Source organism: Calypte anna, chromosome 6, assembly GCF_003957555.1.
Source record: "Calypte anna isolate BGI_N300 chromosome 6, bCalAnn1_v1.p, whole genome shotgun sequence".
Lineage (NCBI taxonomy): Eukaryota > Metazoa > Chordata > Aves > Apodiformes > Trochilidae > Calypte > Calypte anna.
In genome coordinates, this window is record NC_044252.1 from 10,077,415 (window position 1) to 10,104,616 (window position 27,202).

Below are 27,202 nucleotides of genomic sequence, written 5' to 3' on the forward strand. Positions count from 1 at the left end.
ATGACAGGCATTAGACAAGCTTAGAACTCTGACAGACTTAGGGGAATCTTAATATTTGACAAGTGCAAGATAAAATGAGAACTTGTCTTGTGGATTATTATTTTTTTTTCTTTCATAGTAACAGGAGCATTACACAAACTAATAAGAAGCAAACCATATGCATTAGAATAAAATGCAGAAGTCTGCAGTAAGGGAGTTTATTTAGGAAGCAGGAAAGTTTAAAAGATTGTACATTAAATGACCAACAGGACATAGTATATTAAACAGGGGACTGTGGATTGCTCTGGGAATTGGGAATTTGACACTGAAGTTTTTCAGTGCCATTTTAATACATTTCTCACTTTGCAGACTGCAACATGAATTGTTCATGTTCCGCTCTGCAGGGAATAAATACAATTAAAAAGACAACATTTATCCATTAAGATATCCATCTAGAAACAAAATTAAATGCTTATCAGATAGGTGTCAATAACTCAAACTTATACAGAAATACAGAATTTGATGTGCCTTTTTTTTTTTTTTTCCCTATTGTCTTTCTACCAAATCTAGCTGGGGAAGAATGAGTGAAGAGTAAAGAAACAAACTAAACCCTGCTCTCTGGAATTCAGTTGTCTAAAATGCCATTTCTATAGACACGTACCACTTACAGGGTTCTGTCAGTCAAGCCTAGTAAGATCAGTATGGCTAGAGGAACATATATGTTCCCATTAAGGGTATGCTAAACTTGTGAAGTGCCACAATAAGCAGTAGTGATGCAGTGGGAAACTGCAGCTTCATTTTTACCTGTGTGTCAGTTTGGCTCTGTCAGCCAGTTCTCTGTTAAGACCAAATTTATTTGGGCTGCATGAAAACTCTAAAGTGATGCTAATATTCTGTTGAACTCTGTCTTTAAGAGAACAGTAGTTTCCACTCACCAATGATACACTTAATTTCAAAATTAAAGAAATTATTGAGATGGAGGCTTTTGGATAAATTCACCAGAGGATAACCCATGAGAAGGCTTTTAAAGTCTGTGCATCTTTTACTGCTGTTAGGTGTAAACTTGTGAGTGTGCAGCTAGGATTTACAAGCAAAATCAAGTACCCTTAATGCACTGTACCCCAAGTAATTTCAGGGAATCTCCATAGGATTTTATCTCAAATAGACACTACATTCCCATGGTATGTAAAGGCAACACAATTTGGCCTTAGACTGAAAATTATTAAATTCAAAAATACTCTTGCAAAAATGCAAATATCCTGTATGTAGAGGTGTATGAAATACTGGTATACCTTTGTGATGTATGTGTATGTCTAAATAGAGTAGAAAGTGCTGTATTAGTTCATTTTATGGATCATTCCCAAAAAAGACTTCATGTTCAAAACATTTTAACTAATTTTGCTTGGTCTCTTCTGAAATAAATTAAGAAGACTAGTTAGTTTTCAATATTAAAAGGAGGTTGCTGCAGTATTTCTGCAATATAACAGGAGTTATATTTATTAATATACTTTGGGAACATTTAAATTCTAATCACACAGAGAAAAGGAAATTTCAAGTAATGGTAAGTAAATTAAAATTACACAACAGTAAAGACTTTCATACCTTTGAAAATATTTCAGCACTGCATTTTTTTTCCTCTCACTTCGATTATCCATGATCACAGCAGCAGAATTCTATTGCTGTTGCCATAATTTCTGAAGCATTACTGTGCTAACATGAAATATGTATATATAGGTACATTTGCCAACTTGTTTTAATTTTTTCATTCATTTTCCACCTCATGTACTGGGAGGAGCTGCTGATCAGTAGACTGGCTGAAAGAAAATGCAGAATAGTTGCAGGTGAAAACTGAGATATGCAAGCAGCATTTGCAGAAAAAAAGAAGCTTTTTTACTGTGGTTTCAGAGTGAAGAAAAATTTATTTCCATCCTATAAAACCTTCATTTTAGAACTCTGCATTCCCTTCATACTCTGGTACCATTTGCTGGCCATGCACTTGCAAGTGTCTCACAAGCCCTATGTGAGAGGGTATTTTTATGCCACAGCAATTGGTTGGCTTTGCACTCCTTGAGCATTACTCCAGATCAGGCCTCACAACCAATGTCTTTCCAGCAGACTTATTCACATAGCTTGGCTCCTCCTGCAAGCCAGGGCTTGTCTCAGGTAAAAATCTGCCATACAAGACACTTAATGGCCATGAAGAGGAGGAAGATTCAGTTCAAGGAAGCATTTTCATACCCTTTTTTTTTTTATGCCCTCCTGTCATGTCACTTCCCACCCCTTCATCAGCACCTGCTTATTGTAAAAATTAAAAGGGGGAGCTAAGAACCACTTTCACCAAAAATAAAATTCCCCAATTTTTCTTTTATTGGAGCATTTAACCTCTGTTCTTTTAACCATAGGCGCAGCAGAAGGGGGATGTGCTTTTACAACTTGTCAGGTATTAAGCAGTAAATTTTTAGCTAGAAATCATACTATCAGTTGAAAATAATAAGGTCACATACATTTATTTTTAATAATTTTTCAGTTATGCTATTCTTTTAATTACATTAATCAGGCAGGCTCCAACACTACAAGCCTTAGGGCTTGAAGTGCAATTTCAATGCTGTGTAATAAATTTGCCAAACTTTGGAAAAAGATGAAATGGCTTCATATTAAACTTTTGCTTGATCTCAATTTTACTAACCCTTGCCCTTTATAATTCATATTTTTTCAGTGCAATGTACTGCCACAGCAGAACATTCATAATAGTAATTGTAAGTGTTGCTTTTGCACACAGGTTTTGCTTATAAACTAGATGAACAAAAGGGCCTGAAGTATCAAGGGAATACTAAAGATCTACAGAGCCTTTCCTTTCAAGGTCATTGGTTCAACCACACATCATGAAAGACACAGAGTTAACATCTGACTGCTGCTTCATAATGTCCATGAAATGAATTAGTGGTGTCATTGGAGACAAGGAAAGGGTGCGACCAGTTTAATAACAAGAAAAGAGGTAGGACCAATGCACAGCTGCAAAAAAAAGGGGGAGGAATTAGGAGATACACAGTTTTCCATGCTCCTTTCTTCCCCTGCATGCAGTTCTGAGGGCTTTATTTGTTCTTCAGTCTGGAAAGGTTCGAAAGGTTGTAGCCACAGTACTTGGTCTCATTTGATGTCACAAGCTTAATTGAGTTGAGCTGGGTAAATACTAGCTCAGAAAGAATGTAAGGAAAATTCAGGTAGAAAATGATTTGATGATGAAGTAATAGTGAAGTAGGTCTGATGTGCTGCTAGGGCACTGCACAACAGGCTCTTTGAAAGAAGATGCAAAACTGATGTCATGACCACTTGTCATTATCTCAGGCCTATAAATCAGAGAAAACTATTGGCCATGATGTCCTCATGACTGCCTTCCAAGTGAGTAATTACATCCTGTCAATGATAATTCCCCAGTAAAGTTCATAAAAAGAGGTATTCTGTCTTTTGATCAGTTGTGTAGCATTATTGTTAAGGCATTTTTAAATGTAGCAACTGCTTTTCAGTGGTGTGATCTGTTTATGCGAGATCTCTAAGAAAATTAGGTGTGTTGAGAGGAAGGAGTGTGTGTAACATGGTAGTGATTTTTATTAGCCATTTCATATTTAGTTGTCAAAATGAAGTAAATTGCTTCTGCCTACTATTGCAAAAAGTGTGGTTTTTCCCTTTAGTTCTATGAACCACTGAGATTTTAAAGGGTACTGTTCTGCAGCTGTCTTTTCCTTTGGTCTTGTTGTTTTAGTTGTTTGTTTTGAAGTCTGGGCAGAGACTGGACCTAGGATGCCTTTGCTCAGTGTGCATGGTTCTTAGTGAAATTAATTATTTCAGCTATTATGAAAGAGCCCTATTATGTCTTCTCCTTTCCACAGTGGCTTTTGTTATGAATGTATACAAAAGTTAACAAAAAAACACAAATAAACGAACAGCTTCACAGAAGTGATTGCTTTATTAGTAAAGTTCTCTTAAAAAATGTTTATGAGTGAGGAGGGAATTAAGGTGAGAAAGACCAGAGAAGGAGAAATTCAGTCTTGGTACAAAGGAGTATGAAGGAAAAATACAGATGCCACCTCAGCTTAGTTTGGTTCTTTTGCCCCTTAGTCCTTGTTACTTGTAAACTAAAATTTTCATACCTTTGGAAAAGGTCTTGGTCATGGGTTTTTAGTGATTTTCATATGCATATCCATTGAAGATATTTAATCATATTTTATATTTAATATATGTGGGATTTTCCTTTTATTCTCAATGCTTGCCTGGAGCAAAAAGCATTTTTTAGAAATCTCAACCATCTGAGCCATTGAATTAATGTAACGTAGCAGGTTTTAATTTATAGTTGGTTTCACTTAATTGTAGTGGGGAAACTCCACTGGAAGATTTTGTAATAGTATTTTATGAATTACATTGTGGTTTACTTGTAAATAAGTATGTGATGCTTGATGGAAGAGTATCTGGAATTTTTCTGATGTTTTCATTGGATAACCTTAGTCATTGTATGTTTTTATGAGGAAAATGAAGTTCCTAGTATTTCACTGAAGAGGCTAGATGTCTTTTTGAGTTAGTACATCATACTCATCTTTATAAAAAATAAATTTCAGCCTCTAGGCTGAATTCACACATTGCAAGAGTATTATTTCTTTTCATAAAAGATTCCATCTAAATTCACATTGAAAAAGCAAAAAGTCAAAGGTCAACAATTAGATGTTTTTGCAGTAGTCCACGGGGACTCGTGCATAGTACATGTCAGTGCTCTTCCTGAAACAACACATGGTAATTAATCCTTCATTTGCACCTTGTTTTTTCACCTCTAAATTTGAATACCAAACTTTTTTTACATAAAAGTCAACCAGGATTTTAAATCGTTGTCACCTCTGTAAGAAAACAACACGGACTTGAAGTAATTAAAAAAAAAAAAATTTTCTTTCATTTCCAGACAGTGGCAATCTATATTATTTGGTTGGAAATTTTTTTATGGTTTGAAAGAAAATGGATCCAACAGAACTTTTACATTTCAAAATATTAGTGCCTCAGCTTTATTGGAAAAAGCTGAAATTGTTCAAATGACCTCAGTAAAACAATTTGGGACTACGATTCCCGGAATGCTCGTGAAACTGACATGTCTACATGTTCTTAAAAAGTCATAATCCATCATTCTGATGCTAGATCGATGGATTATGAGTTTCTGATGTCAGATCTGTGAATTAAGGCTTTTTTGAGTACAGCCTGCTATCCAGTTATTGCCCCTATTCATATATTATAAATCATTAGTTCTTCACCAGGTAGTCAGCAGTTTCTATTTCCTAATGTTTCAGAGCCTCCTTTTTTTTTAGCCATTGTGGTGCTTCCATTGAGCAATCAAAACGGAGAATGCTGACCTGAAAAATAAAGCTTCACCCACAGCAAATTGTTGAGGGAATGACATCCATTTCTAATTCTTGTAGTTTCTCTTGAAATAAAGGGAATTAGATTAGATTGAAACAAATCTCATCCCCTTCCTACAGAAACAAGCAATATAATAAATTAGCACAAAAGTTGTTGACATGTATCAACTTCAGTTTTTAAGTGTTCGTGCCCAAGTTTCTTTAAAATTATGCTTTCTTTTGATAAGATTTTGTTCTGTTTTGTTTTTTATATATGAAGACAGCTTGGCTCCTGATTTAAAGTTGAAATTTGCAGGTATGCTACCTTAAGTGATGGTACCTATTAGGTGCTGTTCAACTGAAGTTCCTTTGAATGAATTATAGAGTAATAAACTTACTTCTAATGCAATGCAATATATGATAAAAGTAGAAGATACTTTACTGTAACCAGTTTAGGTGTGTCAAATCAAAATGCATCTTAAACAACCTTATTAAAAGATATTGAGAAAAAGAAGAGCTATTTTAGGACCTATCATGCATGCAGAGGAGTCATTAAATGAAATGTAATCATGCTGTGTTGGAGATTTACTCTACAGATTTCTCTAGCTAAGGGAATTTAGGTCTAATCCATATGTGGATGGAGAAAATCAATAGTTTGATCTTGCTGTTGTTCTTTATTTCATTTTGCTATACTGATAGTTCTTCATTAGGATGCAGTTTTCACTCTTGAAAGCTGTGCCTACTACTGTGTAGTATGTCCAGGCAGTATATTGCTAGCAGAGTTGTCAAAAGGGATGGTGATTGATGGAAGGGAGGGTGGTATAATGAATGTGGTAGAATTCATCTTTTATAATAACTATTTGTTCTAGTCCCATGTCTGTTGTGAGAGAGCTGTCAGAGCCCTGGCTTGTGCCTCAGTTTCTCCTTATTTGAGCAGCCATGAGGATCCTAAAAATCCGTGTCCAAAGAACTATTTCCATGGCACTTTCCTAGAAAAAACAGATTTCCATATATTGTGTGACCCCTGTTGCTGTTGAGTCAAGGATGTGATCTGAAACCATATGAGAAGGTATTTTGTATGCCCTGTCATTGAGTAGTCAGGGGCCCAATGCTGCAATACACACTGTAGTTTCATTCTTCTAAAGGATGACATTGTTTGGGCACATACATCTCATCCCTTGTTGTCTGTTTTCAGAAGCTCTGGATATTAATTGCATCCTTGCTCTCACCTTCCTTTTCCTGTTAACCTCTTTTATGTTTTCAAATTTTGGCCATTAAGACTCCTGGAGTGCTGCAGTGTGTTAGATGATTTATTGGGGGAGCACAGAAATAGGTATTCTATTAATAGTTCTGGAGAAAACATGATTTCAAGGGCAAGTGCCAGCAGAGCGATGAAACCACCAGCAGGACTTTGATGACTTTCTTGCTTTAGCTGCATTTCTAATGTGATACAGCTTGAGAGACCAATTCTACTGATGGGAAGTCTAGCAAAGCTCCTGCCCTCAGTGGAAGAAGGCTCCCACCCATTTCCAAGTTTCCTGTTAAGTGCCCACTAGATGGAGACACACTATTTGGTGCGTTCCTGGCTCTACAGATGGAAATCAAACGCACCAGCTGCTGCCTGCTTCTTCCAGGCACCTTGCCAGTTTCCTGGCAGTATGTTGACTGGGAAGCAGACAGTGATACACTTTGATCGAGAAGCTTGTATGATGATTTTTTTTTTGTTGTAATATTACTGTTTTTTAAAAAAAATGATAAAAGAGATCAAGATGTGTATCTTGATCAAAGGGTACTGCTGTCTGCTTCCCCATCAGCAGCTTCTAATTTATAGAAATCAGATTGCGTGGAAAGCAATCAGCAAAGGTTTGAGGTCTTTCTTGTTCTCACTGCCAGGAGATGCTGACAAGTGAGAAAATTAAAATCAGAGAAGGTAGGGAGAGAACTAGTAAAACACTGGTTGAAATATAATTACTTAAAGTTCACCATTTAATAATTTAAGACTGTAAAAAATCCAGCTAAAATGCTCAAATTGGCGGCCGCTTGTAATAAGAGCACTTTAGGATCTGCCTATGATGGAGGAAGTTGTTCTAAGAATAATTTGTCATTGGAAGACAAATATATCTGTTAAGTTACTTGTCACAGAGTAATAAACTCTCTCTGGTTTGAGGGCCAAGATTTTCAAAAGTATCTCCTATTAGCTCTGTTTCATCCACATGGAGCTGGGGATCCAGTGTGATTTATTAGAATGTATACATGATACAGTGAACACCTTTGAGGAACATTTAAGTCCTATAAATGTGAAGATAGTGCTTTCAGAGGGACTGTATTGAAAAATTTACTATTATATTTAGTAAGGTCTTTTATCTTTAGAGTCTGTAGTGGCGTATTTTCTCTCTTCAGCTCTTGGTATAGATTCCTTCTTTGAAGGCCTTTTTATTTTTTTAGTCCTAGGTTTAGGCAACAATTAGCACTTCCAGTTGTCATATGTATGTGTGTGTGTATATGGATTGTGTCAGTGGGAGGAGAACAGAGTTGCTTTCCAGTCTGCCAAATGTTAAAATCAAAATAAAGAATCATAAGACAGGAGGATCTAGGATATTGGAATGGGCTGCCCCGGGAAGTAGTTGATTCTCCATCCCTGGAGATATCTAAAAAGAGACTGGATGTGACACTCAGTGCTATGGTCTGGTAACTGCAGCAGTAGTGGATCAAGGGTTGGACTTGATCTCTGAGGTCCCTTCCAACCCGGCCAATTCTATGATTCTATATGTGAAATTTTGTCTAGATGGAGCAAGGGATTATCAGAGGGAAATAGCCTGATGTAGATAAGGAAGTGAATGGACCCCTTCTCAGAAGACTTTAGAGTGCCATCTTTGATATGATTTATGGTTATGAATCTTTTGGAAAAGCCAGGTAAAATTTTGGGTGTTGACAAGGGATACTGTTGAACCCGTGCTAGATATTCCACTGTTTGTATGCTTGCTTGGTAGCTGGGGCCAAAGAAGAGTCTGAGACTGGAATAGTAGGTGTTACATTTCAGCATTGCACTCTGTTGCTGGAATAGTGAAGATGGATCTGTTCAGCCTTGCTGCCTCTGCTCTGTGTGTGAGACGTTCAGCTGTGGGCAGCTACCAACCTCCTGCTCCCTTCCTCTGCACAATGTCGCAGGAGCTGCTGGGGGACACTCTGCTGCTGTCCCCAGCACACTGTGGGGGTAGCTGCTGCATTTTTCCTTCCACAGGACCAATTTAACTCCTGTGTGCCCCTCTGCCCCACTTTTATCTCTATTGCTCTATTTATCTCTATTGCTGAGCTTTCCAGCCATTTAATTTTTCCACACTCCCCTTAACTTCTCTGCTTGGCAATCCAAGCACATGGGATGTTCCTGGTAGGTGTTTTCTTCTGAAGGATAGCTCAAAAGACAGCAGCTTCAAAGTGGGCAGTGTCATGCTTCTGTGTATTCTCAGGTGAAGGTGCTGCTGCTTGGGGTTTGCTCCCTCAAGGTGGTGATGATGATGCTAGTTAGGAAAGCTGCTAGGCAAAAGGTGCTGCTAAAAGAAGTAAACAGATAAATCCCTTTGACATCATTGCTTCGGTTTTTTTCCATCAGAAGTTTGCCATCACAGACACATTTTCTTTATCTCATCAGGAAAACAGTGTTCAGACTTTGTGTTCAAATTGTCTTTGCCTATTCCTGTAGAAGAGAATTTATTAAAAAGACAAAACACAAGAGGAGGAGAGAAAAGCCTGTAGAGTACAATTCAACCCACTACCCTTCATATTCACTTATTCTGTAGCTCAGTGAAGATTTTCACTTCAAAGCTGCACTCAATCCTGACTTTTGTTAAAATTATGTATGATTGTGAAACCCTCTTTGAACAAATATCAGATTTTTGTTGGTTTTGTTGCTTGTGTGGGTGGTAATTTTCTAAAACATTAACTTAGAGTTTAAAAAGGATAAGGAATTGAGTGGTGGTTTAGTGGTTTTCTTTTTATTTGGGAAGAACTTATTTGGTAGAAATGATTGTTTCTTCTCATCCTTTGTTTGAACAAATTTTGAAATATCCATAGTTGATTATAGCATTTTTCACGAGCTTCCTAACAAGTCAAAGCAGAATGAGATTTATGTACTTTTTCACCAGAAACCATTTCATGCCCCAAGAGAAATGGAAATGACTCTTCTCAGAAACCTTCCAAGTCAAAGTGGGAGGAGATAATCTGTAAGGAGATGTTACCTTCTCCAAAACAACCTCACATCATCCAAGGTGTGGTAGGCTTTGGCAGTTTACCAAGAGGAAACTTATTAGATTTCAAATCACCCACCAAGCCAGCTATGCTGAAGCAAAGCTTTGTTTAACACTTCTGCTCACCAGCCTAACCCTGCCCCTCTCCACAACTGGATTTTTATTTAACGTGAATGACTTTGTTATAAGAAAGAGTTAAAACTAACCTCAGCATTCAAGCTGAGCTCCAGTATAAACAGATTTATGGACGTGTCCTGTAATAAGGAGAGCCTGTTTACAATGGGGAGCAAAATTCATGTGCTACAAGGAAGTGGTGGTTTCTTTTGACTTAGAGTTTCTAGTGAGGATACTGCAGATTCAAGTTACATAGAAATGCAATTGTAAACAAGTACTGATATCTTAGACTTGTGTGTTTTTTCGTGTGTACTGATCAAATATTCTGGTGCTAAAATAGGCTGGTTTCACATAGAGAGGTGACTGAAAACTGTAACTCTGAAATTTGAGAGAAAAATGGGCTTGCTGCTGCATTTCCAAATAAGGGAATGTATGTTAATAACTTCATTTTGATTATAAAAACATGAAAAATAAGTCCCTAAAATAGAGTCAAGTCAATTTTCTGATAAAGTAAATTTGTTTTGCCATTTGTGATTAAAATGACCTACAGTAAGATTATTTTTTTTAACTAGGTGTTAATTAAAAGTATGAAAATTGATTTAAAAAACATTGCAGTTCACAGTGGAAGAATTACCATAACTGATTTGTTCTCAGAGCCATGCCTGTTTTGAGATGTTTTTAAGATGTCTAAGTTACTGGTTGTTTTTCTGCATGATTGTTTCCAAAGCAAAATGTGATTCCAATAAAAACAGTAATTGAATTTACAGTCCACAGGACAAATTGTTGTTTTAACAGAAACTTACACACTCAGGCAAAGACTTTATGTTTTAGGTCTAATAACAAAGAGCACAAGCTCTCCAGTTTTATATGACTGTATATCCTGAAAACTTTTCTAATGTAGCATATTTTTAAAAATCTATGTGGTGTTGTTTTTAAACTGTGTGAGCAGCTTTTCCCCCTTAGCTCAGAATCAATATTCTTTAGGGGTTTTGAGAGTGTTTGGTGTTGTTTTTTTTTTCAAATGCAACCTTTAAATGCAGCAGCATTTCACTGTGCCATCAGCCAGGGGTGAATCAATAGAGACAAGGCCATTCACATCTGATGCACCTGGTGACCAAGAGGAGTTCAGAGCGAGCTGCTGCCTTTGGCAGCTGGTGGTGCAGGAATGCACAGAGTGTGGGGCAGTTGTGTGAGAGGTTTGTCCATGGCCAGTCTTGCATGGAGCAAACGCTGGTATCAGAGGAAGTGGATGGTAGGGAAAAGCTGTTTGAGAGTAGCAGCAGACAAAGGCAGGAGGTGGGACCTCTGTCCGGCTTGAGACAGTGATTACACATTACTCAATCAACAGCAAGAGAGTATTTTCCTGCTGGCAGACTTTCTCAGCAGGAGCTCCAAATCACTTCTTGAACCTCTTTTTTTTTTTTTTTTTTAAAGTTTTCCTGGGAGCCTTTCTTTCACATGCATTGTGCTTGTATTAAGGTAATGCCCGCAGACTCTCCCTGCTGAACTAAGAGAAACCTGATGGGGCCACACACAGCTCCCTAGAAGTGTCCACCAGATTTCTCTTAGTTGATAAAGGTGCACATGGAAATTCTGTGCTTGCTGTGGTCCAGGACAGATATATTAAGCAAGTGTTGTGTTTTTTCATGTATCTTAGTTCCTCTGAATGTCTCTGAGGAGGTACAGTTGTCTTTGTGTGTAAGGAGGGACTCAGGGGGTTGACAAAGCCCCCCAAGCAGGTGTGATGAATAGCATCCCCCTAATAATTTTAGTTCTTCTAGGCCACTGTGTTGACAAAGGAATATGCTCTTATGCAAATGAATTTTTTGAGGGTATAAGGCTGCAGCAAGTCTTTATAAAATGCATGAAACCTCCTCCCAGAAAGTGATACCAAAATGCACCTGGCCAAACATGTTTTCACATTCTTATTGTAATGTTTTCAGTATTCATATTAGATTTTTCCTGGTTAAATTATGTGGAAAAAGACATGTACAACAAGAAAATTTAAAGCTCTGGCCTGGTAAGGTGTATGCCACCAAAATATTGGACTGCCTGTTGTGTAATGAGTTCTACAGAACTTACTTTTATAGTGATCACATGACTAATCTAAAAAGCCTTATTTTTTTCAAGTTTTTGTAAATACAGCTAGGTGGTTACTGTGGGAAAGGTTCTTGTGGGTTTGTTTTGTTTATTTATTAAAAAAACTTCAGATCTCTGTAGAGTATAACTGTACGGTCAGAATAGGAGCTGCCTGCTCTCTGCTTATTTGATTGGTGCCCTTGAAGTGGAATGGGAACCCTGGAACTTTGAAGAGTCCTGACATGCAATAGTTGCACTTTCAGGTAAAAAAAAAAAAAATCCTTCATCCCTCAAAATCTGTATGCATTGTTTTTAAAAGGGTTTTGTTAACCTCAAGAGTTTAAAATGCTGAGACAGATCCCAAAAAATCATGAGACTTGCTTAAAAATAATTGTTTGGTTCCTTTTGCTTGCAGTCTAGTTTTTGAGCTTTTAAGATTTATGTTTCCAATCTTTCCTTTGCAACCAAGAGAGCTAGACACTAACTTTATTTTTAAATGAAAGCTGAGAGTCTCTTGTAATCCCATAACTCTAGGAGATTTGGCAATGCTAAACACAATGTGAATTTAGAGTGACCATTCCAAGGTGAATCATTTAGTGATGTGTCCTCAGCATGAAAGCCAACTAGGGATTTTATTTTTTTTTTTACGTCTCTTATTTTGTCTTTCTAAATAATCTGTGAATTGGCAGTAATAATTGGAAGCTTGGTGAAAGCAGAAGTAGATGACTGCAGCCCATTAAAACCAGTATTTTTTTTCCTGTTATGTTAGGATATTCTTACAGAATTTAGGTATTAAGGGCATTCTGCATTAAGATATCTCTAGAGAGGAAAGCTTTGGTTGTTTTTTTAGAAGCACCCTTTTCTACTCAGTCGAGCATTAAAATTGGCAGCAGTTCCTGGAGCAGCAAGAAAATCCTGGTTGTTGCCTTCATATAGTTACTGAAAACAGTAAGAGGATATGTGAAAGCTTTAACTCCAAGGAAAAATATTTATAACTGTGACAGTGTGTTTCCTTACAATAATTTATGGACAAAATGTAGGAAAGGAGGAACATAAACTATAAATAATATTCCATATGTAAACATAATGGCAGTAGCAAAATCTTTTTATTTAAAAATTAATATTGATGTTCATTAATATAAATTACCACATTTCAGATGACTCTGATGTCCTTGAGGCCAGATGTCACTGACTGATTTACAGCTTCCTGGGGGGAGGAGTAGATCCTGTTTTGTCAGTGTAGGCACCAAATTGCTTCAGATAGCTATTTTGGACTAGGTTAATTACTGAGGTATTGTCAACAAAGTCGATTCACCTCTCAGCTCAGAAATTTGGAAAACTCTCTTTAAACTGAATTAACTGGAATTCTGAAACTGGAAAAAAAGTGGATAAAGTATCCTTTTGACTTGCTGAACTTTTGTCTCATTTAAGGAATAGTGGTTTGAAAACTCCTGCCCAGGAAAACGCAGACAGAATTTCCATGTGCATCATTAACAACCAGGGAACACACTTGAGAGGCCAAGTCTATTCCCTCATTGATCTTAATTCTGCTTTAAATATTAATACAAATGTGTACAGTGAAGGCATTCAGAAGGAAGCTCTGCCACCTCAGTCACACTGCACAGATCCTGTATCTGGATTAAATTTTGGAGTGCTTCATAGTATTTTTTGGTCCTTTGGACCTTGTGTATAGACAGTATTGCTGCAAAATAGGATGGCAGATGTCTCTGAAGAGCTCTCAGCAGCCTCCCAGAAACATCCTCACCTGCAAGAACACTGCTGGGTGTTGCCTCAAAAGGCAAGCAGGGTGGATATGTTGTGTTTGCTCATGCGGGTTAAAGAGGGATAAAAACCAAAGGCAGGTTTGTTTGAGTCAGTGTGAGACAGTGCCTCTCTGTCCATTAGTTATTCATTCAAATTCAGCCACATGAAATACAGGCAGCTAACAAACCATGTCTTGTAAATGCCTTTTATTCCAGATACTGAAATTCAGCTCATCTGTAGGTGTGCAGCTGGCCATGCTTAGCATGAATGGCAAACTAATGTCAATCCTGTGCTTGCTGTTTTGGTTCATAGCAAATCTCACATATAACCAACCATATATAAGAGAAAAGTCTGCAGGTCTCTGGTAGCATAAGGTCCTATGGCACACATATACACAAACTACACAGAAAATATTAATACAGAGAATAACACACAAAAAAATCCTTTTTTAAGTGCATCTGTCATTCATATAAAATCGAACCCATATCCATTGAAAGGCTTTGAAAGACATTACAATGTTTTGGAAATGTTACATGTTGAACATGGGATATTTTTCCCAATCCTTATAAATAGTTGTTCTCCTATGACTGCTAAGATTAGCTATGGAGAATTTATGTGAAGACTCTGGAGAAAAGTACTGGATTTCAGATAACAGTGAACTGAAAAGGTGGTTTTAAAGTGTTTCTATGCTACAAAAGCCTAGTATCAAAAAAGCAAATACCTATCCCCTCAGTCTTTCTTCTCATTTAAGAAATAAGTAAGCATAAACTATAAATTTTAATTTTCTGCAAGTATGTTAGTAAATCCAAACTGACCTTGACCTTACCTTTGCTAATTTCCAGACTCTGATATTTATTCCCTAAGTAGATTGTTTCTCTTCATACCACATACATAAATACTGCAAACCTTTGCAATGACTTGAATTAGAGTGTAAGTAAATAGCTGGTTTTAATCTACATAATATTTTGAGAGCAGACATTCTGTGCTATGACTATTAAGATATACCCAGCAGCCATTTGTATAATACTAAAACCTCTTACATATATTATTAAAAGTAATGCTATCAGCCAGGGCTTGTTTTATGCCACAGAAACTTAAAAAATAAAATACAGTGCAGATAAAATCTGCAATAATAGTAACTTAAGCAAAATTAATTTAAGTAACAGATAACATCTGGGGGAAAATGTAATAGTATATTGGTAAGTTATGCAAAGCTAATTTTATAACAACTACCACATCTGTGGAACTCGTTTATTAGAATGCTTTACCAATTTTCTTTCCTGCCATTATTCTGGCTTAAAATTTTTCCTGTGTACTATTTTATTTTCTTACATTTGTAAAAAGGTAATTTGCTAGCTCTCCCCAAGAAAAGCATGGATGTTTATGTATGGAATGACACAACACTTTTTATATTTACCTCTCTTTATACACACTTTTAGTAGGAGTTCTGGAGTAAAAATTGTGGCATGGGCTGTACATTAGGCACAATGTTTGAACACCAGCTGCAGTCCTCAGCTCTGACTGTGCTGAGGTTTGATGCAACTGGGGCAGGAAAGTAAAGGTGATGCTGAATTATATTTTTCCTCATTAACCTCTGCTGAATGTTAGGGCAGCCTCTAGCCTGCTCGAACTTGCCCAGATTCAAGTGGCCTTTTGGCACCCACTGCACCCAGAAATTAGTAAGTATATTACATTTAACTCCTGCTCCCTTCAGTCTCCTTTGAAGCACCCTTTTATCTGCAGCTGACACTGATGTGCCCTCCACACTTGTGCAGCTGCCTTACAATTTCTTTATGTTTGAATTCTCATGGACCCACTGGACCGCAATGTGTAGGAAAATATTGCAAATTAGTTTTAAGGCATTATCATCTTGCCAAACTGCTTCTCACATTTTCATAGTTATATTGATTCAAGAGGGCACTTTGAGTAATACCTCTTTGTCATAGTGAATAATGCTCAGGAATAAAAAAAAAAAAAAAAAGGAGGATGAATTTTTTTAATGTAGGTCAGTGGGAGTGAATCACCATAAATATACCCAGACTTCAGAAACTAGCAACATTTTTAAAGCCACTGTAACTGTGTAAAAGTTACCCTGTCTCCTTTTCTGTTCTTAAATAGCTTTTACTACAGAGCCACTGGTGCTATTAAACATGAGGTTTTATTCAAAGGAAATTCAAAGAACTTAATTGTATTTTTTAAAGGAAAGTATTGCATCAGAAGGATTCATTTAAATACGTTTGTTGGCTTCAGGCTCTCACCACAATTCATTCGTTCTAATTTTCCCCTGGACTTGTTAAGGACACAATGTATAGAAAGGAGCAATGCAAAATGGCATTTTTAGGTCACTATATTTTGGCTGTAAACTGTAGTAGTTCTCATAAACTTATTATTACTAAACAAAATACTTCATATTCTACATTGAAGTTTCACAGTCTTATAAAAAATAACTTTTGGCTGAATGTTGAGACTATTATGGCTCATTAAAGAGACTAGCTCTGCTGTAATTTAGTTATTTCTTAATGATCCAAGGGTTATTATTAGACACGGAACAGATGAGTAAAGAATGACTCTCTTAAAAAGGATGCAGTGAAGTAAAAATATTATTCTAAAACAGAACCTCCGAAAGTCTTATCCATGCTACAAAAATGTGTTTGATCAGCCAGGAACTGATTTTTAAAACCTAGCCTTGTTTTTTTACTGTATTTCATTTTTTGATATTTAGACTGGAGGGAATAAGTGGAATAATGATTTAATCTTAATGAAGAACATATTCTGAGTGAATAGTTAGCTAAGTAATGAAAAAAATGTTATTTTAAGGAAACTAATTCAAAAGAGCTCTAGTTTTAAAAAAATAGAATTTTAAAGCAAAGTTTATTTTATTTTAGAAAGAATAACATTTTTTCTCAACTGAAAGCTTTTTTATTTTGATGCAAAACCTAAACTTTCTGGCTGTTCCTTTAGTGAGTTTCTAGACACTAACACAGTGCTGTAAAATTTGTATCATAAGTGATACAGGAAAATATTTCTAGAAAACTTGATTTTTCTCCTCACTTAAATTCTGCAAATTTTGGGCTCTTATAAACATGGACTAATACTGTTTACCTATTTTAGCAGCTCACACATGGCAGGGAATCTTGATGAGAATGACAGCCTAAGCATAGGTTCTGTAAAGCTTTTAGAACTCTAAAAGAGATCTTTAATAAAGTAGAATGGCAAAGTCTCACTCTTTGTTTTCAGGTTTTGCTATCACTTTTGCAAAGGTATAGAACCTTTAATATTTGTAGCATGTTTAACTGTAGCAAGTGACAAATGAACCAAATATCAACCTAGCTTCAAAGGTATAAGGAAATTAATTTATGTGACCTGCAATTACCCTGATGTGAATTAATGTAGTTGACTTACACCATCCAAGTGTAATCATGTTTGTAATAGCTGACTCAGAACTGGAACATCTGCCTTGGTGGGCACTTCCCATTCTGGAGGCCCCAGACATACCATTTTAGTATTATACTCTCTTCACTGCGTGTTCAAAAATGCCCTTTGTCACCCTACTTGGCATGTGTGTTCTCTGTCATCCTTTTTCTTTCTTTCTTTCTTTTTTTTTTTTTTTTTTTTTTTTTTTTTTTTTTTTTTTAAATGACACAAAACTGTGTCGCTGTACAGGACACAGGGCAACCTTCTGCATGACTTGTGAGAGCCTGAGCAGGGACTAAGTGCTGTGTCCAGCATCTCCAGAGCTGGAAAGCCATTTCCTTGTCAGAGCATTCCTGGAGCCACAGTTCACACACCATCAGGAAACCAATGTGGCTCCCATGTTCACAAGGAAGAGGAATGGGAGCAAGTTGATGAAGCAGCGAAACTTGGACTGTTAGCAGTTCTTAAATTATAGTCACATATTAAAATATTTTTCTTAAGGCTGTATTTGATGCATTGTCACTACAGCTTTACTCCAGCTGACTCCTTTGAAAGAATACCCTGGGGGTCAGTTGGGCTCTTTCATTCGAAAGTGCAACAAGATCCCAGCTCAGAAGTGACAAATTTGCATTGGGAAGACTTCACGTTCACTAAGCTCTGTGTTTTCTAAACTTAATTATCCACATGAGTAAGAAGCTGTGGTGTTACGAAATTATGAAAATCATCTGTTCTTTCCAAGTATTATAAAGAGGGCCTCTTGAGATGCAGCTAGAAATTAAAGCTGATCTATAATCATTTTCGTTGTGCTTTCCAGTTCTGAGCACCTGGATACTAACAGAAAAGGTATTGGTTTTTGTTGTTTGTCAGCCATTTAATTTCCATTTTAAAAAATCTGCAATAAACCTCTAAGCAATAATTAAACCTGAATTACTTTTTTTTTTTTTCTTCTTTTATTTCAATGCCGCCAGTATGTGACTGAACTTGCCCAACCTGCAGTTCCCCCCTTCCCTGCTCTGCTGGAAGAAGGCACACCTTTGGATACCTGTTTGTCATTCGTAGTAACACCAACAGCTACAGAGACAGAATCTATGATACAGAGTTTGATTCCTTTTTTTTTTTTTCTTCTTTTTTTTTTTTCCCAAGCTATATTTCTACAAGTCTCTACCTAGTTTATTGCCATGGACCCCAGTCAATAATGATTTTTATTCCCCAAACTATTGCATGCATTCTCTATTAAGATTGAATGAAACTGCTTTTAATGCATTAATTAGTCAACAGAGGATGTTCAAGCCAGTCCCTCTGGGCTCTCTCCCCATGCTACTTTATAACCTCCTGATCTACCTGGCCAGATCTGGGCAGTGGAGAGGTGCTGATGGTCTCTGTCAGAGCAAGAGTTCTCAAAAGCAATCTTCATGTGTTGTTGCCTGTCTTTGGACTGATTCTGTTTGGTCTTGTAGAGAGCAGGAGGATGTTCTAACTCACCTATTTTTTATGGTTTATTGCTCCTAGGGGTCTGATCAAGATCTCTGTCCACAGACTGAGTCCTTCAATGCAAATGCTTTGGCTGGTGTCAGTGATGAAGATCTGAAATCTGCTGTGGATGAATTGCTAAATGAAATTTTTTACAACCTTGAGGTACTATTACTAGAAAGCTATTCACTAATTCTGTCTATGGCTAATTAGCTAGCTCAGCCTTAATGAATATAAACTGTATTCAGAGCTGGCAAAAAACACATCCATATGCTGTAAAAATGTGAATCAGCCTCCATAAATAACTCCTAGTTTAGTCAGCTTACATGTGATAAGATTAAAAAAAAAAAACAACCAGTAATGTAACAAAATATATCTCCAGCATTACTATGTGTTAAGAAATATGGTCCAAATCCTGTTCTTGGTGATGTTGGTGGTAAAATTCCTTTTTGGGGGTTCAGGATCAGCTTCTGTGATGGAGTTTAATGTAAATAGTTAGATGCATCTATGTTATACATCCTTCAATCTGTGTAAAAAATAACACATTTATGCCAATTCTAGCCATCATTTGGGAAGTGTTTAACTATACAAGAGCTGCCTTAATGGAACACTTCAGGTTTTGTATGTGGGGTTCTTAGAGGGAAGGAAGCTATTGTCTGTGGACAGAAATTTGTTGTAGGGTGATCTGCTTCTCTCCAGGGAGGTCTATAAATTGAAACATGTGGGAAGCCAGCAGAGTAGATCATGGTTATTTTCTAAACTTGTCCCTCAAGTATATGAAATTACTGAAAGCAAACCAGCTAAAACTCAGTTCCACCCAGGAACTGGTAGAATTTGGGTTTGTTTGCAGCAACCAGGTGGCATTAGGCACTTCAAACTTTTGCTGCAGCACGTTGTACACCACTGACCAAACAGGAGCTTATTAAGTATCTAACATTGACTGAAAATAATGTGATATTGTTAAATGACTTTTTATATGGATTATGAACTAACAGGTAGTATGAATTGGAATTGTTATGTCATCATTATATCTAATTATTTGATTTCTTATTAAATTTCAACATCTGTAGAAATAGGAGGAAACCTGGCCTATGCTGTCTTGTTCTTGTCTCTGCCTGTAGGAAAAAATTAAAAGCCTGCTTTTCACTTGACCTTAATTTCACTAGAATCAAAAGCTGAGAGTTCTTTTTTCTTTACATAAACTGCACAGATCAGAAAATTGCTTTTTCTTTCCTTTTTTTTTTTAAATTTCCTTTTAGTTTTTAAAACTAAACGTATCACCAATATATCACCTGATTTCTCAGTCTGTTGACATCTGAGGTAATCTTACAATTAGATTTCTACCTGACATGTGGTCAAAACCATTCCATTCTGTTGCTACACGTGAACTGTGATTTCACAATCTGCATTCCATCTCCAGGGAACATAAGGCAGCTGTTGCTCTACTTAAGTCTTGAAAATAACATCTAGTCTGAAGTCACAGTGCTGACACAACAGCAGACAGAGTGAGTGTGGTGGCAGCTGATTTTCACTGAAGGTAGAACCAGGTACTGGAGAAGAAAAGGCAGCATAATTGTTGATACTTGAGGATGGACTGAATGTGGTGAAGGCCATCTCCAAAGATACACAGTTGGGATAGAAATTCCAGCTTTTTGAGGCTAATCTGACCTCCTGAGAACTCTGAAAACAGTTCAGCTGTGGTTACCCATTCATTGATAGGTTGCAGTGTAGCACTAGCAGGGATTTCTAGAACTGGCAAGCCAAAGTTCCTAAAATGACAGGTTACTACTTTTCTGGGCCACATCCATTCATTTTTTCCAAAATTACATGAAGTCCATGAAGACCAACTCTAGGTCTTGGAACTGTTTGTGTGGAGTCTGTAGAGGACCTTTGAGCCCATTACAGTTCTTGAACAAAACTTTGCCCCTCTTGGAGACACTGTCATTGTTCTCATGTTTCTCATGAGTTTTTACAGTGATGAGTGCTGATAACTGAGAAGTATGCATAAATTCCCCATAAGCCCCATGTATCTGTGGCCTTTTTTCCAGTGATCTCACACTGCCAAATGTTATAGAATTAAAGATCGCTGCCAAAGATTTCAGAAAACGTCACAACCCTTGCACCTTCTCCACCAGTTACATTGTAAATTAAACTCTCAGTGTCAACAGCCGTCTGGATTTCCAGAATGAGATACACATTCATAATCGTGTGTGTAATTAAGACAGACAAGCAACATCACAGAAATATGTTTTTTTATTGTTTGTTTTCAGTAACACTTTCTAATTCCTGCAATGTTTCAATAAAATGTATTAGGCTAGAGAGCAAACATCTGCAGTGAAGGAAAACAGTGGCAGCAACCAACTCCCAAAGCAATTTTTTCTGATTTGGTGTTTACTGGTAAAAAGGCTGCCTGAGAATACAGGCAAACGAGCCTATCTCCCCAGACAAGGTTCCAGGAGAAATGCCTGTCCCAGATCACTTCCTGTCGGTGGCCATCATGCCATGTGCCAGGATTTTGCCCAGTAATATGATAAAGTGTTATCACGTCAGCACAGGCTGACACACTGCTATGTCTGCAAAACAGGAAGGTGTGAGGGATAATGTCTGTCTCCCTGCACTACACTGTGTCAAAGCCACAAAGACAATGTGCAGCCTAAGATAGCTCCGTCGTAGTCATTTTTTATTTTTTTTTCCCTTCTGATTTTCTTTACAGGCAGAGATAAACGAAAATCTGCAAATGGAAGAAGAAGCTTAAACTTTGAGGAGAGAAAAATTAAAAAGTCCTAAATAGCCAGATAAGGATATACTGAGGCTGGATTTTGAGGAAATTGGAGCGTCGGGGATGGCGCACGCAGCAGGCTGGCTCCCTGCCTGGATGTCATTATTTCTGTGTAAAGGAAAACGGTTCTGTTAACATTTACCTAGAAATAGTTCATCCCAGTTCCTCAAATTTACTGTGTTCTGCCAGTGTTGTTATTAGTTTAGACTTAAGTAGATGATTATAAACAGAAGAGCAGGTAATGAAAACATGTTGAAGTTCAGTTTATTTCTGAATAGAAATACTGATTTAGAAAAGAATTTGCTGTGGTTTCATTTCTTTTTCCAGTTGTGAAATATTTAACCATTTGTGCTTTACACCTGTGGGGTTTTTTTCAGGAAATTTTGCTAAAAAGAGACTACTTAGAGAGAAATGATCATTTTGCAGAACTGCAGATATAAGGGGATATTTTCTTTAATGTGCTATGACACACTTTTCACTGGAGCTATTAATATGTAATTTAATTTTAGATAGCTTCCTAAGCTTTAAAACAAATTTACCATCTTACGCTTGTTCGTTTCCAACATATTAATGTGGCGTAAATGAAGAGCTTGCACTTTTTGCAATATTCCCAAGCAGGGCTTCTTTTGATTTGAGTGGAGCTGGTGCAGCCTTTCATCTGAGCCTGTTCCGTGTTGTGTCAGACATTTCAGAAACGTTTCCAGCTCCCAAAGAACGGAACCGAAGTCCTCGGAAGAAACGGGTTTGACACCCATGTTTCCAACTGGCGCTGGTGGGTGCCTCACACAGCTCAGTGCCCTGGGAAGGGGTAGCCCTGAAATTTCAACCCTGAAATCGGGTTGGTTTGCGCGGGGAGCGGAATACCTGAGAAAGGGGACGTTTTATTCCTTCCCAGTTGGGCTCGGTTCCCCGGGTTTGGGTTTCGCTCCCTCCGCGTTTTCCTCGCCGGCCCCCGACCGCCTCCCGCCGGCAGGGGGCGTTGTTTGCACGCGCAGCTGCTCGCGACGGGGCCCTGGGGGGTGCGGGGCGGGGTGTGCGGGGTACGGGGCGGTGCGGGAGGTGCGGGGTGCGGAGGGTGTGGGGTGTGCGGGGCATTGCTCTGCTCTGCTCTGCTCTGCTCTGCTCTGCTCTGCTCTGTGTGGGTCAGGAAATCCTTCCCCCGCTCCGCGGGCAGCAGGAGGCTCCGCGGCCGCCCCGCTGCACGTGTGCCGGGCATCCAGGCTGCCAGAGCTCCCGCTCGGCGTCTTGCGAGCTTGTTCTGCTTGGGGCACTGAGGGGATGCCCGGGCGATTATTAATTATGGCTTAAAAAAAAAAAAAATCTTCTGCAGTTGTTAAGATTCCTTGGTTATGTTCTTTGTTCCTTTGTTGCTTTGAAATACGATTTTTGTCGAGTTTTTGAAACTTCCCGAAATCAAAACGTCCTTTATTTTAATACATAAATTCATCTCCTGCCACATTGTGTCAGAAGTTTCCCTGGCTCTGAACTCCAGGGTGAGAAATGAACTTCTGAAGAGAGCTGTCCATAGGGGGGAAAAAAAAATCTCTAAAGTACTTTTTAGTGAAAAAGTGTTATTGGCAATTGTTTGGCACTACAGGATTAACTCTGAAGACTTCAACATTCCTGCTATAGCACTAAGCAGGAAGGGCCTAACTATGATTGATGTTAAGACCAATGCTAAAGAAAGTCTTCTGCCCATATCTCCTTCTCCCTCTCCCAGATTTTCTAGAGCCTCTGGGAAATTTTAAAGTACTTTGTAGATGAGAAACTGTATAGGAACATCAAGTATTACAGCAATGATTTGTTAGCATTCAGCCTCAGTACATATGTGTAACAGCTGAGGTAGTGGAGAAATCCAAAGTGAAGTCCAAATCCCACAACACTGTATTTGTAACTGTCTTCATGCTGAACTAAATAACACTACCAATAAAAATAGCCCCAGATATTTTGGGGGAGTGGGAGGGAGGGTGGTTAGGAGGCTGAAGGAAGGAAGATAAGTGAAAGGTAGACATAACATCTCTCTAAGCAGTCAGAGTGCGTGTTCTGACACAGCGTATGAACATCAAATTGAAGAATCCTTTAATGTTTTCAAAATGTTGGTATGAAATGCAAAATGTCATGCTTTGGGTAGATGGGTAGGAACAAAATGTTCAGATGCAATATGGTGCATTAAGAACAGTATCCATTCTGCATTCCTGGCTTTTTCATTGGTTTAAATCAGGCTTGCTGTTTCTCAGGTCTCTCATGTCATGTTGAGTTACTGATATAGTCATCTCTAAAAATAATTATACTGTCATTCCTGGGATCTACAGTAGAGGCTTTGGTGTAACAATCTTTGATTCTTTTTTTTTTTTTTTTCAGCACTGTTGATGTAACATAGTTCTGTGCAGTACACATACTTAATGCAGTTCCTAATGTGGTCCCACCCTACAGAGCCTTCAACTTGAATCAGACAGATTTTGAAGAAAGGAAGAGGTATTATGTTCTACCTTGTCTACCAGGGAAGTGGTGATTTTCCAGGGGACAGAGGACAGATTAAACACTGTAGTTTTTCCACTATAAGGTATAATATTGGTGTTTTTTTAGTATCTTCATAATAAAATCCTGATCTTCACTAGGGTTTTGTAGTGAGACAGTGAACAATAATTATCCTCTAGCAAAAAGAAAAGCTGTTTTCACACAGTGCTTTCCTGCATTACACTGGCAGCACAATGGAAGTTTAGAAGAGATAGAAATAAATTTTTTTAGTAAGAAGCTGGCTTGGAAAAGATGGGAAAGGAGACAAAAAGAGAAAACATTTTTTTACCTGTTTCGTAGTTGTTTGCTGTGACCTTTTCTTCCCAAGACTTGCTTCGCTTCTTCTGTGCCAAGACTTGATTTGAATTTGAAAATTACCACATTGTTTCCTTCCTAAAATTGTAACTGGCATTCCTAGAAAATATGCTTTCCCAGAAAAGACACTGTGCGTAGGCTTCAAATTCAGCTTCTCACAAGCAAGAAAAAGACATTTTCTTCACTCTCATACACTGCCAGCCTGACCACAAAATGTGAGCATTGGTCCATTTAAATGGGATTCTTAAGGACACAATTCAGTTGACCAGGAAAATGCACTTGTCCAGGTGTGCATATTGTACTTATTTGAAAAACCCCCAGAGCAGAGGTTTGATCCTGGGCTAACCCAGAAGTGTATAGAAGAGAGTTGCAGAAGAGAACTTTAACTTGGGTTATGTGCATGGCAAGGCTGGCAAGGAAGTCATAGCTGACACCTGTAGATTCACTAGGGTGTGGAAGGGTTGTTTGTACTCTTATTAATAGCACCAGTTAGCTTGGAATGTCATGCAGCAGCAAGAGATAATGCAGGTAACTGGACAGGTAATGCAAGAGATAATGCAGGTAACTGGACAGTTCATCCTCCTCCCTCTCCCTCCTGCCTTATTTTAGGATGCTTTTATACCTGCCCAGCCATGGCAGGTGTTTTATACCAGGCACAGCCATGTACTTCTGTACACTGGAAGAGGTTGTGCTAAGGGTGAAAACACCTCCACTTCTCTGCCACAGTTCACAAGAAAGTGACAGCAGTGACAAAACAGGTGGGCAGCGTTGCTTGCCATGAGCAACTCAAAACTGAATGTAGCATTTCAGTCCCTTCTGTTGTAGCACTTTGAGTGTGCAGAGCAAGCTTCAGGCTCCAGACACTTTGGATTCAGATTACACATACAGAACAAAAAAAGGAAAAAACATAAATCAAAGGACAGTTGCAGTGACTCATGTAATTGAGAGTCCCATTCAGACACAAAGCATTAAACAGAACTTGGAATTACTAATACTGCAGAAAGAACAGAATGTAAAATATTTGCAGGGTAGAAAGAACCTGACTTTTTACATAGTTGACTTAGTTGCCCATTGCTTCAGAGCTTCTTCTGTCACTGTCACAACAAAGACAGCATTAATGTGAGGTTTGTATTTATGTAGAAATCTGTAGAAATCTGGCTGCTGGTAGTTGTACATATTTTCCATATCTGTACAGGTGATTCAAAGAACAAAATAGGAAAAGGTGAGTTGCCCCAGCCCAGGTGACATGAGGGGAGGGAGAGGGCAGAGCTGTGGCCTGACAGAAGGATATAGATTTGAGGCTACAAGAAAGAATGGTCCACAAAAGTAATTCACCTAAAAAATGAGCATAGTCCTTCTCTGTTCCTGGGAAGAGGCTGCTGAAGCTTTATCAGTTTGGGATTATGATGTGAATGATGATTCATGGTGGGAGCCTGTGCAGGGTGCTGTGAAGCACCTTCTAGATGAGCCAGTTTCTCTAGTGACTTCAAAGAAGGCCTCAGGATTTTGCCTTCCTCCACTGAGATTAATCTAGATGAATATTTCAAAATTTTCATTTGACTCTAACTCTTTCAGAAGATGTCTCATACAACACTTTCCTAAAATTTGACTCTTGCATCTTTTAAACTCCAACCAACACAATTTTCCTGTCTAAAAAAACTATTTTTTTTTCATTGCATTGATTATGACGAAAGAAATGTCATGTCTGGACAAAGCAGGATCCAAGTGTCCCAGGGTCCTCTCTTGCATTAGTTATGGGAGATGCTTAGGGAATATGGGAACAGGGCACCCTGAGAGTGATCCACCAGGTGAAAGCAAACCCTGCCATTGATCACTGATGTAGAAACTTGTGGAGCCAACATGTGCAGTCAGACCCAACAGTGGTTTGAAATACAAGGACATCTCTTCCATTAATTCCTCCAGTCCTTGTTTGAGCTCATTTGTACTCTTGGCCATTCCCCATAGCATTAAGTTCCACACTTTAATATTGTGTCATTGACTTACCCCATTTGGGATGGATGCAGAAGGCTCAAGATTACTCATTTCAGAGGCTCTCAAAGTCCTCGGTTTTACCAATCTCTTCTGTGTGCTGAGTGGTTAATCACAAAAATGCTGACTTTTCACTTACTCCAGGAGCTGCTGGCATACAGGTGAGAGGAAGCACGTGTCATTCTTTGCAAGTTTGAGCCTAAATTTCTGCCACCTGCCCTGTTACTTTTTGTCATTTTGTTTTGTGCTGTTTCCAACAGATCATAATCTTCCTGAGCAGCAACGCATCAGTTAATCCTTATCTGTGTGTTAAGGGACACACACGTGGCCCTGCCTGGACGGAAAGACAGTGTCAGCAGGATGAAAAATGACCATCTTTGGTCTGTCAGGAAGGCAGTGAATATTTTGCTGTCCTAATCATCAGAGTAGAAAGGTTTTTTTGAGAATAAGTCATGAATTAGCCTGCAGCTCCAAGAGGAAAACTTTGCCCTTTGATTGTTTTCCAAAGAAATGTTCTCAATTTTTTTTTTTTTTGCCAAATTCACATTACAGCTCATACTAACAAATTTTCCCAAGCCTTTTTGACCTCCTCCCTTCTTCACAGTAGTAAAAGAAATTTCACTCATCACTAAGAGATGTTGAAGATTGCTAGATTTTGTTGATTTAGGAAAAGAGTGAATGAAACAAGCTTACAAAAATGCAGATACCACATTGCAGAATGCAGTTAGCTCCATTTATAGAAAAGAGGGAATTGTGGTATTTCTGCTGTTTCACAGGAGGTTAGTAAATTGCCTGCTAATCTGGTATTAGGTTGGGGTTGGACACTTCCTCATGTCAAGGCCAGATGGGTGCATATGGCCCCAGGAGGCACCAGCAGTGCTGATTTGGGGGACAGGTGTTGGTTTTTTTGGTTTCTTTTTTCCCCCCCTCAGCAAATCTGTGCCTGGTTGGTTTTACCAGAGTAAGACAAGGTAACAGAAATGCCCACTGCCTTCCTCTGAACAAGGTTCTTAGACTCTGGAATTCTCAACATTTAGTGGCACCAGCTGCCAAATAATCTGTAGACAGCTGAGGGAGCCTGCCAAGACTTGAGTAGGGATTTTTAGGTTGTTTGTTTTCTGACTGAGCAAGGTGAGAGAAAGCCACCACTCCTGCACCTCCTTGCT

The 27,202-nt window shown here is 38.2% G+C and overlaps 1 protein-coding gene across 1 annotated transcript in view; it reads left to right on the forward strand.

The window, feature by feature from the left end:
* Positions 1 to 21,395, forward strand: part of CABCOCO1 (ciliary associated calcium binding coiled-coil 1) — a 52,197-nt gene extending 30,802 nt beyond the window's left edge. Inside the window, exons 7-9 of the mRNA XM_030453184.1 lie at positions 17,935 to 18,055; positions 18,474 to 18,601; positions 21,150 to 21,395. Coding sequence (XP_030309044.1) covers positions 17,935 to 18,055; positions 18,474 to 18,601; positions 21,150 to 21,191 — 291 coding nt within the window. The 3' untranslated portion in view covers positions 21,192 to 21,395. The remainder of the gene's footprint in view (positions 1 to 17,934; positions 18,056 to 18,473; positions 18,602 to 21,149) is intronic.
* Positions 21,396 to 27,202: the final 5,807 nt, after the last annotated feature.